General features: G+C 43.4%; 3 protein-coding genes across 3 annotated transcripts; all 3 read left to right on the top strand.

Moving 5' to 3' along the window:
* Positions 1 to 113: 113 nt before the first annotated feature.
* On the top strand, positions 114 to 1,553 carry LOC148732103 (MAM domain-containing glycosylphosphatidylinositol anchor protein 2-like). Its single transcript, XM_088756396.1, has 5 exons — positions 114 to 258; positions 430 to 502; positions 588 to 701; positions 1,067 to 1,323; positions 1,413 to 1,553. Exons 3-5 carry the CDS (start codon positions 650 to 652, stop codon positions 1,551 to 1,553), a joined length of 450 nt encoding a protein of 149 aa, XP_088612522.1. The 5' UTR covers positions 114 to 258; positions 430 to 502; positions 588 to 649.
* A 487-nt stretch (positions 1,554 to 2,040) lies between these two features.
* LOC111333413 (LINE-1 retrotransposable element ORF2 protein) lies at positions 2,041 to 7,367 on the top strand. Its single transcript, XM_088756278.1, has 4 exons — positions 2,041 to 2,173; positions 2,415 to 2,528; positions 2,892 to 6,850; positions 7,237 to 7,367. The coding sequence occupies exon 3, from the start codon at positions 3,608 to 3,610 to the stop codon at positions 6,734 to 6,736; it is 3,129 nt and encodes a 1,042-aa protein (XP_088612404.1). The 5' UTR covers positions 2,041 to 2,173; positions 2,415 to 2,528; positions 2,892 to 3,607; the 3' UTR covers positions 6,737 to 6,850; positions 7,237 to 7,367.
* Positions 7,003 to 14,649, top strand: LOC148732102 (MAM and LDL-receptor class A domain-containing protein 1-like). The gene is made up of 10 exons (XM_088756582.1): positions 7,003 to 7,033; positions 7,237 to 7,374; positions 7,845 to 8,095; positions 8,470 to 8,569; positions 8,751 to 8,846; positions 9,191 to 9,426; positions 9,765 to 9,873; positions 10,144 to 10,311; positions 11,406 to 11,640; positions 13,184 to 14,649. The coding sequence occupies exons 1-10, from the start codon at positions 7,003 to 7,005 to the stop codon at positions 13,314 to 13,316; spliced, it is 1,497 nt and encodes a 498-aa protein (XP_088612708.1). The 3' UTR covers positions 13,317 to 14,649.
* The last annotated feature ends 997 nt before the right edge of the window (positions 14,650 to 15,646 follow it).

The following is a 15,646-nucleotide window of genomic DNA, read 5'->3' as shown; positions in this document are numbered from 1 at the left end:
GTCTATTAGAGTACCAAATAATCTGGTACTCTAATAGACGTTAAACCTAGCATATAAAACATCACTACTTTCATTTTAAATAGGATTTTTCCAGTTCTGTTGTGATGGTTGTATTGCCCAGACTGCCTGCTACAACTGAATATCACAACGCTAGGACAAAACATAACAATTAACCCAGCAGTGAGCCTGTCTTGTGTAAACACATCCTTCACGGCTGTTTTCGACGCAATCAAACAGCCGGGAAATTTTACAGTGAAGGTGAGTATATAGGCTTTAAGTGTGAGATCAAGATGGCTCATCCTTGACCTCACACAGTCAGTGTATCTATACGAATAGATATGCTGACTGTGTGCTACCAGAGGAAGGCTCCTTGTACAGGCCATTTTATACAGCGCACTATTCACTTAACATTTCTCCATATCAATACAGATTTCCTCTTCGTTTGCAAGCAATCTGGAGAGTACTGTCCATCAGAGGGTGTTAGGTCATCTCCATCTTCAAGGTGAAGTCCTTTCTCGTGTAATTTTTAACCTGTCTTCTGATTTAAAATAAACTAATTTTGATAACTTCATTTATCTACTTACTAGCCGTGGTGTTAAAAGAGTGCTATTTCCAATCAGAATACTGCGGATGGACACAACCTGATGACATGCCGAAAAAGTGGAAATTAACCGATGCTAAACCCTTCGTTAACTATCCAGGTTAGTTGAAAGCAGACAGCGAAATCTCAGAGCTATACATAGGTACTGATCATAATCACTTCGTTTGACAGGGGTGTTAATTTGGCAAAAATGCACAAATCTGAAGAATATTGAAGGGATAGGTCTTTTCCAGGGCTAGATGCTTCATTTGCCTGTCTTTCGTGCCCCATGAGTATGAGTGTTAGGCTCTGGCTGCTGTGCTATTTCAGCTGTCTTAAAAATCAGTTTTGTTTCTTTAACACTCTCCCGGCGAGACAATGAACATTTAAAGTTCCCAGGCACACTTTCTCGGGTCCCTCCAGTTTTGGCTCCCTGAAAACGCGATGCGTTACTGCAACTGTATAAGATTCCTTTTTACAATACAGGTAGCTTTGCCTTTGTTGATGGGCCTTACAAAGCACAATTGGACAGTCCTTTATTGCCATGGCAACCGTTCCATAAATCTGTGGGCTTATGTCTGCGTTTCAATTACCTCATGCCCGCTAAGTCGAAGCCGACTCTCAAGGTTTACCTACGGGACACAAGTGAAGAGAATCTGGTGTTAATATGGAATTTGACCGGAAACCACGGTGAAAAATGGTCAGCAGCTCAGGTTGCTTGGCCAGGAGCCGGAGGAACTCAGGTTAGAACTGAGAAATGGGGACGAATTGAACTCAAGTCTCATCATTCAATCGAAGCTTGATTTTTTTTTTCTGGGGTTTATTCTTTTAGATCATTTTTAAAGGAGAAGGCGTTCTTGAAGACGAAATTAACGTTGCATTTGATGACGTCATTATAACTACTGAGAATTGTTTACTACGACCCTGCTTTGCTCAGCCAGGTGATCCTGTTTTCATTAAAAGTAAAAGATAGCTTACAACTAAATTAATAACGTTGTTTTCATTGTGAATTCGTCAAGTACATTCTGTTATTTACCTTTGTTACCTGTGGTTATACAAGCCAATGAAGTAAATGGCATTCAATGTCAAGACGTTTGAAAGAAATAACAGCTAATTAAATATTTGATTAGTCTGAGTGCATCTTTTTTGAATGAATAGCTATTGTTTCAAGCTAATGACCGCAGCTACACAATCTTAGACCTTACGAAAAGACATCCAGCTGAATGTTAACCACTAAAATGGCTGATGTATGTTGAAACTTTATACTAACTTCTGTGCCTATGTTCAGTTTCTCTCAGCAAACATTCCGCCGGCTTTCCCATCAAATCGAATTTGTTCCATAAGTGATTCTTAAATTTTCCGGTTGCGTTAGGTTTCAAATGTAGCGAAGATCGGTTTACTTGTAAGAACGGCGAATGTGTCAAGAAGAATTTGCTGTGTGATGGCGACTTTGCCTGCAAGGATCATTCAGATGACAGAATTGTGAGTGTCCTTCCAGTATGTTCGCCTGTAAAGGAGGAGGATGTCTCCTAGCAACGGCAGTGTGTGACGGTTACGAGGACTGTTCTAGCGGAGATGATGAAAGCAGCTGTCGTGAGTTAACTGTTAGGTGTATTTAGTCAAATGATCTTGAAGCAGATGATATCTTTATGGTCTATAAAATGCCGACTGTTAAGGACCCTAGACTTATCTCCAATTAGTGAAACAGCAGTTGCCCAGACTATTACGCTCAAGCGGGCCAATTAAGCAGTTAGTCTCCAACGAAATAGCAATTTTCTAGATTATCGTCGTCTGGTAGTTACTAAAATGCGCCGATGATAATTTTTTTTGGCAGGAAATCCATGTCCCTCCAGCCATCAGTGCCTTGATGGATCGTGCATTCCCTGGTCAGACACTTGTAGTCAAACACCCTTCTGCAAGGATGGAACTAACACACCATCTATATGCGGTAAGCAAGATCAGAGTGTTAAGCAAGATCAGAGTGTGAATCAAGCGTAAAAAGAAGGGTAGCAGTTGGGTAACCGTGTCTGCTGGAAAAAATGATGGTCTGCTTGTTGTTTGCTTGTTTTGGATAGAATGAAAAATCGTAGTCGGGTGGTCCTCCGCATGTTTTACAGGATTTCCTGTATATAGATTCCCCAGGGGTTTCCCTTATCAGAAGAGATTTATATGTAATTTCAGTTAGATTTCCTTATGAAGAGAGCCAGTCACTAGTGGTGATCCTCTTAATTGTGTAATTAACAGAAGTTTGCAAGTCAGACTTTTACGTAGCTGTGGTTTTCACGTGGCATTTCATCTTTCTGGTTTACAGGTTCTATCAGGTGTAATCTTAACGATTTAGGGTAGATGGGGTAGATGGGGTAGATGGGGCTCTTTAGCCGCGGTGAAGGCAACCCATCTAGGGGAGGGAAAACCCTGATTTCAAACCTCCACTGCTTTGTGGCTATACCTGATAGCAGGAAAAGCTTCAGGAGTAAACCTCGAGGTTAAATCCGGAGTGGAGCCCCTAAGGCGAAAGGCAGATGCACAGCACTACCTTCCGGCAGCTCCTGCAGTGAAACTGGCTCCAAATTGTAAAGGTTCACCCTTTCCCTTGGACTCAGCCAGCGGAACCGAGAGGGGGACACTGAAGTGTGGGCAACCCAGCGTCCCCATTCTAACCCGCCCAGGCTTTCAGCGCAAACTGGAGAGGTCACTCCAGCGGTTCTTTGCAAGATTCCGGCACAACACGGGATGAGGCAGTTCACCGGTTCTAAGCTCCTGACCGATTGGCGTAGGTTGGAGCGCCAGGGGTATCATCCGACGGTGGGAGAAGCCCTCGTAGCTTCACTGGGCAGCTACTGCCCGCCTCAAGCTGGGCAGCCCCCAGCCAGTAAGGTGCTGCCCCGCCATGGCTCGCCTGCTCTACTGGGTGCGTAGGGCTTAGGGGACCTTCCCCGACAAGCGAGTCACAACTTTGCACCAGGCAAAAAGAAAACATTAACGAAGACTCCAGCTCTTCGCATCGCAAGCTGGAACGTTCGTACTATGTGCCCTGGTCTCTCTGCTGATCTTAAACAGATAGACGACTCCCGCAAGACCGCCATCATCAACAAGGAACTGACACGGCTTAACATCGACGTTGCCTGTCTCCAGGAGACTCGGCTGGCCGACAGCGGCTCTCTTAGGGAATCTGACTACACCTTCTTTTGGCAAGGCTTGTCCCAGGACAAGCCGAGGCTGCATGGAGTAGGTTTTGCTGTGAGGAACTCGCTGCTCGCCACCACAGAAACGCCGATTGGAGGCAGCGAAAGAATCCTAGTCCTCCGCATGAAGACACCTACAGGGTTTGTCAACTTCATGTCTGTTTACGCCCCGACTCTCACATCCAGCACAGAAGCCAAAGATCAGTTTTACGAAGACCTGGAGGAAACAGTGTCCCAAATACCCCGCTCCGAAAGCGTATACCTGCTAGGTGACTTCAACGCACGCACTGGTTCCGACTGGCAAGCATGGCCCACCTGTCTCGGCCATTTCGGTGTTGGCAAGTTAAATGAGAATGGGCAGAGACTGTTGGAACTCTGCTGCAATCGTGGCCTCTGCATCACCAACACCTACTTCAAGTGCAAGGAGCTGCACAAAGTTTCTTGGAGACACCCCCGGTCACGCCACTGGCACCAGCTTGACCTTGTCATTACCAGGAGAGCTGACCTCAGCAGCGTCCTCCACACGCGAAGCTACCACAGCGCAGACTGTGACACAGATCACTCCCTTGTTGGCAGCAAGATAAGGCTGAAGCCTTGTAAGATACACCACGCCAAGACAAAGGGTCGCCCCCGCATCAACACCTGTGCTACTGCCGACGCAGCCAAGGCTCAGAGCTTCGTCGAGACGCTTCAGGAAAAACTTGCTAACCAGCCTACAACCGATGTCGCGGATGCCAAATGGTGTCACCTCCGGGATGCTATTTACGACTCGGCCATGTCTGCGTTCGGAAGAAAAGCACACAAGAATGCTGACTGGTTCGAGGCGCACTGGAAAGAAATGCAGCCAGTCACGGAAGCCAAAAGGATAGCCCTCCTGGCTTACAAGCAGAACCCTTGCCACAGCACACGCGACGCTCTGAGAGCAGCTAAGAGCAAGGCCCAGCAGACCGCCCGCCGCTGTGCCAACAAGTACTGGCAGACCCTGTGCGCCAAGATCCAGACAGCTGCCGACTGTGGTCACATTAGAGGGATGTATGAGGGGATAAAGACAGCTACTGGCCCTATGAGCATCAAGACAGCACCGCTCAAAGCAAAGTCTGGTGAAGTCATCACCGACCAGAGCAAGCAGCTGCAGCGCTGGGTCGAGCACTATCTCGAGCTCTACTCGACCCAGAACATCGTGACTGACGCTGCCCTTGATGCCTTGCCCAGATTACCAGTCATGGAGGAGCTTGACGAGATGCCCACACTGGAGGAGCTCAGCAAAGCCCTCGACAACCTTGCCTGCGGAAAGGCGCCAGGGAAGGACGGCATACCATCGGAAGTCCTAAAGCACGGCAAGCCTTCCATCCTCCAGCCGCTTCACGAGCTCCTCTCACAATGCTGGGTGGAAGGGCACATCCCACAAGACATGAGAGATGCAAGTATAGTCACCATCTACAAAAACAAGGGTGACCGAAGCGATTGTAATAACTATCGCGGCATCTCGCTTCTCAGCACTGTAGGCAAAGTCTTTGCGCGTGTCACTCTAAGTCGTCTGCAGAGTCTTGCTTCACGAGTTTACCCAGAATCCCAATGTGGGTTCAGAGCCGCCAGGTCCACAGTGGACATGATCTTCTCCCTCCGCCAGCTACAGGAGAAGTGTCGTGAGCAGCAGCAACCATTGTTCCTCGCTTTCGTGGACCTGACCAAGGCCTTTGACTTGGTAAGTCGAAGCGGGCTCTTCCAGATACTTCAGAAGATCGGCTGCCCACCGAAACTCCTTGCCATCATCGCCGCCTTCCACGAGGACATGCAGAGCACCGTCTGCTTTGATGGAGCCACCTCGGATGCCTTCCCAGTCAGAAGTGGAGTAAAACAGGGCTGTGTTCTGGCACCAACTCTGTTCGGGATTTTCTTCTCGATGTTACTCCAGTATGCCTTTGCCGATTCTTCGGACGGTGTATACATTCGGACAAGGGCAGACGGCAAGCTCTTCAACATTGCCAGGCTCCGCGCCAAAACGAAGACCTTTGAGGTGCTCATCCGCGAGCTGCTGTTCGCAGATGATGCTGCCCTGGCATCTCACAGCGAGGCAGGCCTCCAACGCTTGGTCGATAAGCTGTCTCACGCCTGCAAAGAGTTCGGCCTTACCATCAGCCTAAAGAAGACGAACATCCTTGCCCAAGATGCACTGACACCTCCCGTCATTACAATCGACAATACTGAACTGGAGGTGGTGGACTCTTTTACTTACCTAGGGTCCACAGTGTCAAACAAAGCATCACTAGACGTCGAGATCAGCTCAAGGATTGCCAAGGCAGCGGGAGTAATGGCCAAACTCAACAAAAGAGTGTGGAGCAATGACCTGCTGAGCGCGAGGACCAAACTGCAAGTCTACCAATCTTGTGTCCTTTCCACACTCCTCTATGGTAGCGAGTCATGGCCCACATACGCCAGACAAGAGAAGCGGCTCAACGGGTTCCACCTCCGCTGCCTTCGGCGTATCCTCCTGATCAAATGGCAGGACAGAGTCCCCAACACCGAGGTCCTTGGGCGAGCCGACATGCCTAGCATCTCTACACTACTCATCCAAAGACGCTTACGGTGGCTTGGCCATGTACACCGTATGGACCCCGGTCGCTTGCCAAGACAAATCCTTTATGGGGTACTGCGAGAGGGCGTCCGACGCACGGGCCGACCACTCCTTCGCTTCAAGGACGTTTGCAAGCGTGACCTGCAACTCACTGAAATCATCCCCAACACCTGGGAGATCCTTGCGTCAGACCGGAATGCCTGGCGTCGGGGTGTGAAGGACGGGGCTCACAGGGCTGAGATGAAGGCCAGGGCCGAGGCGACTATCAAGAGGGGGACGAGAAAGAAACGTCAAAGATCAGATCAAGAGGCCACCAATTACATCTGTTCCAGCTGCAACAAAGATTGCCACTCAAGAATCGGGCTTTTGAGCCACTCAAGAGCCCACCAACACTGATGCGCTGACCATCGCCTCTCCGAGACGAGGATGCCACTAGGAGGAGGAATCTTAACGATTTGGCGTGTACCTCCAAAAATTCCACTGGACAAAAGAGATGCAGATCTTTCAGAGGTAGAACGACTTCAGTGTTTTTTCTATACTAACTTTGTTGTGGTTAATTGCAGACCTAATCAGCTATTCTAATCAGACGACTCTTTTTCTTACTAACTCGTAGAGGAATAACTAAAAACTACTGTTTTTTAAGCGAAGCAGATGGTCCAAACATGCACAAAGTGTTCTCTAAAGTGGAAATCAGTAAATTTATTTGTTTCTCAATGGTAAATTCAATTTATTCGCCAGAATCAAACTATCTTAAGAACTTGTTTATTTCATTTTGTCCATTCTTTTGAATCACCTGCCAATTCTTTAGCTATGATAATTTTTCTATGATTGTGTTTATTTACCTGTTTGTTTTCTTTCCTGTTTTTAAGTGAATAAGTTTCTATTGGTCCTTTCAGGTAACTGTAACTTTCAAACGGGCCACTGTGGACTAAAGCCTGACAAGAATGCCACTTTCCAATGGACCGTGGGCACTGGTCAGACGCAAACAGAAAGAACTGGGCCGAGTTACGATCACACTTCGTTCAGCAAGGATGGTAAGGCAGCCTTTGCGCAGAAATCACTTCAGTGAGGAAAGAACCAACAATGGCCTAAGCAGAAATAAAGGCTCCGAATGAATTCAATTCTATCGAAAAAATTGATAACGGTTACGACTGAACAAAGCGGTTTTAAAGTAATCTAGGACTACAATGCTTTTGCTGATATCGTTCTGTTGTTGGTCAGGAAAACTCGTGACATTCTATTGACCAATGAGATGCATGACTAAAATCACACACGATTTGGTTACCTGCGCTTAACGCAGCATGCTTGTCTCACCTCGAGTTCTCATTAGAACTTAAGGGTATTTTCCTTCGCTTTAATTGGCTGTTAAAATCCCTTTGAGTTGCTTTTACGACATCTAATCGGAGAGCGCTCTTAAAAACCCAGCTATTTCGCTCATTAGGGTCAGAATTCGGATCACGAAAAGGGCAAAAAAACAATAGGCGCGCAATATCTTTTTTTGCAGGTTTTTATATCTATATTGAAGCTTCTCGAAGAAACTTTGGAGACGAGGCGAGATTGCTTAGCGACTGGATGAAACCTAATGAGACAGTCTGCGTTAAGTTCTGGTATCACATGCATGGGTCGGACATTGGTAATCTGAGTATTTACCTCAAAACTAACCAATCAGAAACGCTTGTTTGGATGGTGTCGGGAGATCAAGGAAACCGTTGGCGATATGGTCAGACGGCTTTGAATAGCACCCTTTGGTTTAAAGTAAGTATTCAATTTTCCAATAATTATGCAGCGAAGAGGCTTGAAACTATATAATATATTAACACGACTCAGTCATATAAGAGGACGTTAAAATCATCTAAAAATGCGTAATCCACAGAGCATTCTCTCGCAGGAGCTGCTGGCCGGACGAAAGTCTCGCTCTTTCATTGTAGATGTTTTCAATTTCAGCTCCTTTTTAAAATATTATGTTTTATAAGGGCGTTTAAAAGAGTGCATTGCATTTTCATTTACTTAATCGCATATTTTCCAAAAGTACAAGGTTAAAATCTGAAGTATTTCGCAAAGTAATGAAAAATACGCATTTAAGCTTTGTAAAGGTCAATTTTTGTTGATATCAGGATTGCTATTTTCAGTTTGTACTGGAAGGAGCAGTTGGTACTGGAAGTAAAGGGGATATTGCAGTGGATGATTTTACGGTGGTGGACGGAGCATGTCAAAAAATCTTCAAACAAAGTAGGTATATTTAATTTTAAGGTGATTGAAAGCGATCTAAACAGAAATAAAGTCTTCAAGACAAGTTAACACGAATTACCACGATTTCTCGCTATTTTCCCGTCCAGCATCGTCAGTAATAGGAATATTAAGAAGCACAAGTTGCATCTATAGCCTATTGCTTTTTATGCTTTGTCTCCAGCGAGTCCAGACTGCTATTTTGAAGAGAGTGGGTGCGATTGGTACGTTCATGATGGAGGGGTTCTGAATACTCATTTGGCGGGAATGGGAAAGCGAGGTAAGCTGTTTGATCGTCAGTTGACAGTAACATAGTGATACTTTATGACCGATAACGGTCGTTTGCTTTCCCTTTTCCCATAATTGCCATAGAAAATACAGAAATTTTAAAATATGTCTTAAAAACGATGTAATAACCTTCAGCAAGTTTCAAAATGGCACCGTCCAGGAACGCACTTTTTGGCATATTTGAAAACGATTTTTCCTAAGTTAGGATATCCTTTGGAATCTTAAAATGCAGTCCCCACTATGATTTCACGTATACTTTTTAATGTCGGCCACAAAACCATATGGTATCCAGAGCAGATCACTCCTTAACACGACGCCGTATTTTGTTGTCAGTAGGATACGCCTCTCTACCGGTTGGAGCATCAGAACTGTCATGTTTTCTCTCGTCTCCCATCATCAACAGCATTGCTTATGAATGGAAGTGCCTTCGTTTCTGGCACAAGGCTTCGTTAACTGTGTTATTGAACAACACAAAGACGAACAAAACTCAACATCATTTCTATGCAGAAGAGGCGACCAATATGTGGCGTTACGCACAGCTTCCAATACCAGTCAATTCAACTCAAATTCAGGTAGTTAATACTCTCCTTCGCAGCGTTTTGTTAAGTATCGCCACGCATCGTCAAGCTCGTGAAGAAACGCGTTTTTTACCCTTCTAACAACAGGTGTAACTTGAGAGAGCGCGTTACATGTCTAGACCACACAAAGGCTGCGAAGGAGAAAAACTCTTGACGTGGTTATGATTTAATGATGTCGTGGTGTCTTCTATCTTCTAAGATGGTGTTCTTAGACGGTGTTCCCAGAACTAGAGCGGGTTAGACTTAAAAATTCCTTTTTCCCATAACACCTATCTTCTCGTGGTTGTACATGCCTGAGCTTATCATGATTGCCTTTTTATAACCTACCATAGATTCATTTTGTTGGTGTCTGCAAATTCACTCATGGACCATTTCTGGCCATTGTAAATGTTTCTTTCACCAAAGAACCCTGCAAACTGATTCCTTGGAGTGCTGGTAAAGGTAAGGGTTACGCTAGAGGTTACGTATTCATAGTAAACTGAACTTCGTGTGCCCATTAACCTCGCTGTGCCCATTAACCTGTGGGGGTTAAGGACGCGGAAAGTATAGGCTACGGTTTATCCTATCTTGTTAAAACAGGGGAGGTTCCCTTTCAAAAAAACACGCGCATTTTTCTAAGGAGAGCCATTGAAAATAACCTGATAGGAATGCAGCCTTATGTGAAAGGCTTTATCAATCATAGTTCAGTTGGTCCATTATTGAATCTATTAGATGACAGCCAATGTGACATATCGCAAGACTGGTGCGGATGGAAAAGTATCCATGGCTGGAAGAGTCTCAAAAACAAAGATTTTGACTATAACCATCAGAACGACAGTGGTAATACTGCCAATCACGAACAGGGCGATGTTAGCGACTATGTTCACTCCGCTGGTTTTGGTGGGTAAATTTTTAATGTATGACTTAAAAAAGTACATTACTCTTACATTTCCATGACTTTCTTCTATGACTAAACTGGAAGTTAAAAACTATCTTTTCTAAAAAATTCTCAGCTACAATTGTAATGCGCTGCCAAGTCGTTTAACACGGGGATTTCAAAAGACGAACCCAACTGAGTTAATGACTGTAAGATTCAGAACTGGAATCCCCAAATATGAAACCCAAGGGCCTAAACTGCTCTGTCACTTGATGTCCTTATTATCAGTGAGTTTGACCGTAAGATTTACAGCGATATAGTCAATTGGAAGCATATGATCTTATTAGTTTATATGTTTCTGAATTCTGTTGTACTCGGCGAATACAACTACAGTTGAACCTCTCGTGAGCGACCGTCCGAAATGTCAAGTCTAGGTTCCTTATCTCGAGTAATTTTCGTATGGTGACCGGACCCTTTCTGGCCAACGCTTATGGAAAACTATAGGAATAACTCTTAGCGGCGTGTTCAAGCAAAAAAAGCAAATAACTTAGGATCTATGGTGATTATTTTGTATCTACAGCGCGTTTGGGACAATTCTCGTGAAAAAAACTTGGTTCGTTTGTTATTCCAGTGGTGCTGTCCAAATTTCTCCAGGAACGGAACACAAGCAAAAATTCACGTGGTAAAGCCATTTCGGGAAGCACTTCCGGGGACTCTACTTGAACGACATATGTTGAAACAGTTGATCTCCTACCCGAGGTTGAGCATCTCTAAAAGAGGCCGATTAAGAGAGGTGTTCGCTTACGAGAGTTCCCATTTATTGTGATCTGACTTGGAAACTTTTGGTATTTTGAAAAAGTGATCTCTAAAGAGAGGTGTTTATAACGAGAGGCAGTCGCAAAGGGAGGTTCGACTCTAATTTTGTTTCAGCGCGCAAGCTTCTTAGGACAGTCAGGAAAATGTTTACTCGTAATCCTCACTGCTTCCCCTCTGAAATGAAAATTTATCAAATGGAGGCTAAAAATGGATCTGCCTCGTCATTGCATCCTCTATCAAAGTTTCAGCTGTATATGGTTTGCTATATAATTGATAGAAAATTTTTGTGTTAACATTACAGGAATTTTCGATCCAGGAAACTACGAGATTCATCTTCCTGATATTGATCTTGGCTATGTGTCGTTCTCAGAAAGTTTATCTCTCCACAAGGGTTTTACGCTCTGCTTTTGGTTAAAGACCTCTCATGATGGTTTTTTCATCGAATATAAAGTCGTCAAGGAACGAGGCGGGTCGCTGCAACTAGGATGCTACGTCAGCAACGACATCTTTGTAATACAGATGAATAACAGGAGGAGGTAGGAGACAAAATATTGAATTCATTCATCGTTGCCTTAGTAGGCGCATAAAAAGGGAATTTAAGCAAACTGCATACGCATAAGCAAGGTCAACAAGGACGAGACAGGACCAAACTAAAAGTTTGACGAGCCGAAGTATAGCTCTGCGAGCAGTATTAAAAACTATTTGCATCTCGTGGCCATTCTCTACAGAATAACAACGTGATACCGCCAATTTTTCACGAGTCAGAAAAGTGGAACACCGAAAGCAAATAAATCAAGTTTGTATTCTATTCTTTAATGCAGTCAGCGCTGCCATTTGCTCAAATTCAACCCAATTCATATCTTAGCTTCTCTTTTCGTTGACACCATCACTGAGACTGCTTAAGATTCCTAATTTTTTGAGAACCAGTTTGTGTAAGAGGGTGTAAAGGAGAAGTAACAATTTCCGGATCAATGCTGCCATCTGGGCACGGCACACGAAATCGAGTACAACGAGGACGTTAAAAAGAACGAGCGCGTTCTACACGAAATCGAGTATAACGAGCACGTCAAAACGAACGAGCGCGTTCTACACGAGATCGAGTATAACGAGCGCGTTCAAAAGAACGACCACGTTAACCTTAAAATCCAGTACAACGAGGACGTTCAAAAGAACGTCCTCGTTTATACGATTTCATCGTATGGTTCAACGATCTTTCATAACATCGTGCTCGTTGTCGAAGAACGTATTCTTAGACAACGAGCACGAATCAGATCGTTAACGATATTGATCGTTACGAATCAGATCGTTGACGATCTAATCGTCGACCTTAAATCGTGTCAACGGAGCAGAAGTACAGAACGTGGGTTCTACGAAATTCCAGTTAATATCTCGCTTTATTTTCAAATCAAAATATCTTTGTGCAATTACAGAACGTGGGTTTTATGAAATTTCAGGTCAATATTTCATTCGATTTTCCCGTCGTAACATCGTTAGATAACCCACAAAAGGAGGAAATAGAGTAAATAGGGCGGGAAAAGGAAGAATGTAGCTTATAGTATTTGATGATGGATGTTCTAAGCGATTATTTGGGAAAGAAAGAGAAAACCACAGAAGATGATTCTTCAAAGGCCAGCATTTTATTAAACATTGATCCTTAGGTATTGATCCCTAGGCCAATTTACATCAGCACGTTTTCTTGATAAGATTTTCCCTAACAGGTTTTTTCCAAATGTGTTGTGAGCTCCAATCTGTAATTTTCGTTGATCCTACTCTGATGCCTACTGATTGCTTTATTTCACGAATTTCCTCCCTTATGATATGTTGAAGCTACTCGACTGTTCAGTTCTTACACTGACACGTTTTATCCACTTAGACCTTCAACATTTGTTTTATTTGAGCTAGGAATCTCTGAATTTATTGCGATCGTGATGAATGCCCGTACCTGTTAGAACTTTTAATCGTCACAAGTTGCGCCTATACTATTACGAGCCTCGTGGATGTTTTTTGTGATGATTGTTGCATGTCGTTTTCAAAAAAATGCAGGAATATAATATATTTTGTATTTATTTTTCAAACCAGAGCATACTCACTGCCCAAGAAAGAGACGCTGGTGTCGTCGTCCGGATGTATAGTGGAGAAAATGTCTCAGTTAGAGTCCCGCCAATTGCAATATTTAGGGATATTGCTGGAAATGACAAACAAATCTTCCTGAGGCTGGAAAACAATTAAATAAAGATAACTTTGAAGTATCATGTGTCAATTTTTTTTATCACGATGAGAGTCGCAAAGGAGAGAATTAGACATAGTGATTTTGTTGATAGTTTAATTGATGCAATAATTCTCTGCTAGTTTAAAACAAGCATGGAATTTTTTTCCCAAAAGGGGTTTTGTCGAGCAATTACCCGTCATGCGTTGTTCCATGTACATGTCCCATCGCCCAGAATTTAGTGACATATCCGGGACTTTCATTGAGACACTGGCGCTAAATTTAAACGCTAATTAGAAAATGATTGCCAAACAATAGAGGGAAAGGGCTGAAAATGTCGAGGAAAGCTTACGTTCTATTCGTTTACGGATAAACTACTTTTTGAATCCTACTTTTACCATATGGCTTTTATAGAAGAAAGTTCAATTGAACAGTGTATCAGTCACACTTTGCTCTTGCGCTTTCAGAAGAGGTCGCAAATTTGCCTTGAAAATTGACTATGTTGGCGTCCTGCTGGTATGAGAAGTCGATCTCAGCACACTTTCAGGCGTAATTCATCTTCACTCAATTGCTAGATTTTTCTTTTACCATACGGTTATTTTTATTTAACATTCTAGAAAGCGCCATAGAAATTTTCAAGGGATTTCAAGCTTTCGAAGCAGTCGCAAAACGCGAATTTCGAAAACGTTTGCTCTGCATCGCAGTGATCTCTCCAAATTTGTCCTTTGGGGACTCCCACGAGAATACAAGTTACCCATTTCAAACTTCCCGCAAGATTATCAATATATGCTAAGCTCCGCCTCCGCAAACAATCGCGCAAACGCCGCCTAATTAGTATTGAAAATGAGGCGGTAACTAGACAAAGCTTAAAAGACTAAAAGCTTTTAAGATATGATCCCTACAAAAATATTTAGCGATCGTTATTATCATATGGAAACCACACCTCTCCATCGTTGTCGCAAGAGAGACTTTAGTTCTATTTCGACGATCGTCGCAATCACATGCCAGTTGTCAGAAGAATCGCTCAAATATTTCTCTACCGATTGAAGCGATTCTCTTGGGAGCAGGGTTGGCGTAGTGGTGAGAGCGCTCGCCTTCCACCAATGTGTCCCGGGTTCGATTCCCGTACTCGGCGTCATAAGTGGACTGAGTTTGTAGGTTCTCTACTCTGCTCCGAGAGGTTTTTCTCCGGGTACTCCGGTTTTCCCCTCTCCTCAAAAACCTACATGATTTGATTTAATTTACAGTTTATTTTCATTTCAGTCTCCCCAGTTAGTAGAGCATTCGTGTTCGGCTATGTAGCTTTGAGACTTAAATAAAGTGATTATTATTATTATTATTCTAACGAAATAGAAAGTGGGCAGAACATCCGGCTATTGAACTCAATCCTTGGTGTAAGGTTCATGCAACCTGCTATCTTTGCGAGTTCGATTGTTCGACTAATCGAACTTTAACGATACCATTATTCTCTTACATGTCCCTTATTAAGATTTTTCCTTTGGCTGGTCTTTATGCTTGACTCAGAAATCAAGTTACTTACTTAAATACGTCTAGCAATGTTTGAAAACTTCAGTATAACTGTTTATTAAAGAAAAGTGTTATTTACAGACGAAAGATTTTCATTTTAAGGTAACATCTGCCTCAACAATTAATTTTTGTGATCAAGACTATATTTATTTTTAAAGATATCTTATGCAAATTATATCATATATATTATACAAATTTTTACATTTATTAACTATTAGTATTCTTACTTCTATTTTGTATGTAAGTTAGTAATAGACATTAGTTTTAGGACTAGTTAAATGCACGACCCCATAAGCGCGAAGCTTTAAACATTTATCGTGTTGAAATAAAGTTGATGTATGTATGTAGGTATGTATGTTATGAATTCAGATGCGTAACTGTTGGCAACTGCTGTCTAATTGGCTCTAATGTCTCAAATATTGTTCCCTCGAAACAATTACCCTCGGGGGAAAAAAGCTGCTTCAATCGTAAGTCTCATTCAATCGCTAAAACAACCTAAGTTTCAAGAGTCTCATAATTTCAGTCATGTGTTCCGTACAAGAAATGCAGCGTATTGATCGGGAGCTCTCATCAGAGCTCGTAGAATCCCCGGTCAATCCTGCTTTCATTAATATCTCTGCACCGTTTATGGGTAACAAAAACCCATTCTTTACTCTTCAACTCAATGGAGAGGGCCTCTGGCAATGGAGGAAGCTTCATAGTCACAGCCAAGTTTTCGATAGCCTACAGGCTAGCTTGGTTAAAGTCGGCTACGAATTATCGTCGTCTGCTCGCTCTCGAGTTGGGATGGCCGTCTACAGAAGAGTGGA

The sequence above is a fragment of the Stylophora pistillata genome, chromosome 4 (genome assembly GCF_964205215.1).
Source record: "Stylophora pistillata chromosome 4, jaStyPist1.2, whole genome shotgun sequence".
NCBI classification, from domain to species: Eukaryota; Metazoa; Cnidaria; class Anthozoa; order Scleractinia; family Pocilloporidae; genus Stylophora; species Stylophora pistillata.
This window is presented reverse-complemented; position numbering and strand designations above follow the sequence as displayed.

Bases quoted from the DNA above. Each gene is read 5' to 3' on its own strand.
- LOC148732103 (XM_088756396.1), top strand. From the start codon at position 650: ATGCCGAAAAAGTGGAAATTAACCGATGCTAAACCCTTCGTTAACTAT. The intron at 702-1,066 runs GTTAGTTGAAAG...TTTACAATACAG, and splicing joins ACCCTTCGTTAACTATCCAG to GTAGCTTTGCCTTTGTTGAT. The intron at 1,324-1,412 runs GTTAGAACTGAG...TTATTCTTTTAG, and splicing joins CAGGAGCCGGAGGAACTCAG to ATCATTTTTAAAGGAGAAGG.
- LOC148732102 (XM_088756582.1), top strand. From the start codon at position 7,003: ATGCACAAAGTGTTCTCTAAAGTGGAAATCA. The intron at 8,096-8,469 runs GTAAGTATTCAA...TGCTATTTTCAG, and splicing joins ATAGCACCCTTTGGTTTAAA to TTTGTACTGGAAGGAGCAGT. The intron at 10,312-11,405 runs GTGGGTAAATTT...TTAACATTACAG, and splicing joins TGTTCACTCCGCTGGTTTTG to GAATTTTCGATCCAGGAAAC.
- LOC111333413 (XM_088756278.1), top strand. From the start codon at position 3,608: ATGTGCCCTGGTCTCTCTGCTGATCTTAAACAGATAGACGACTCCCGC.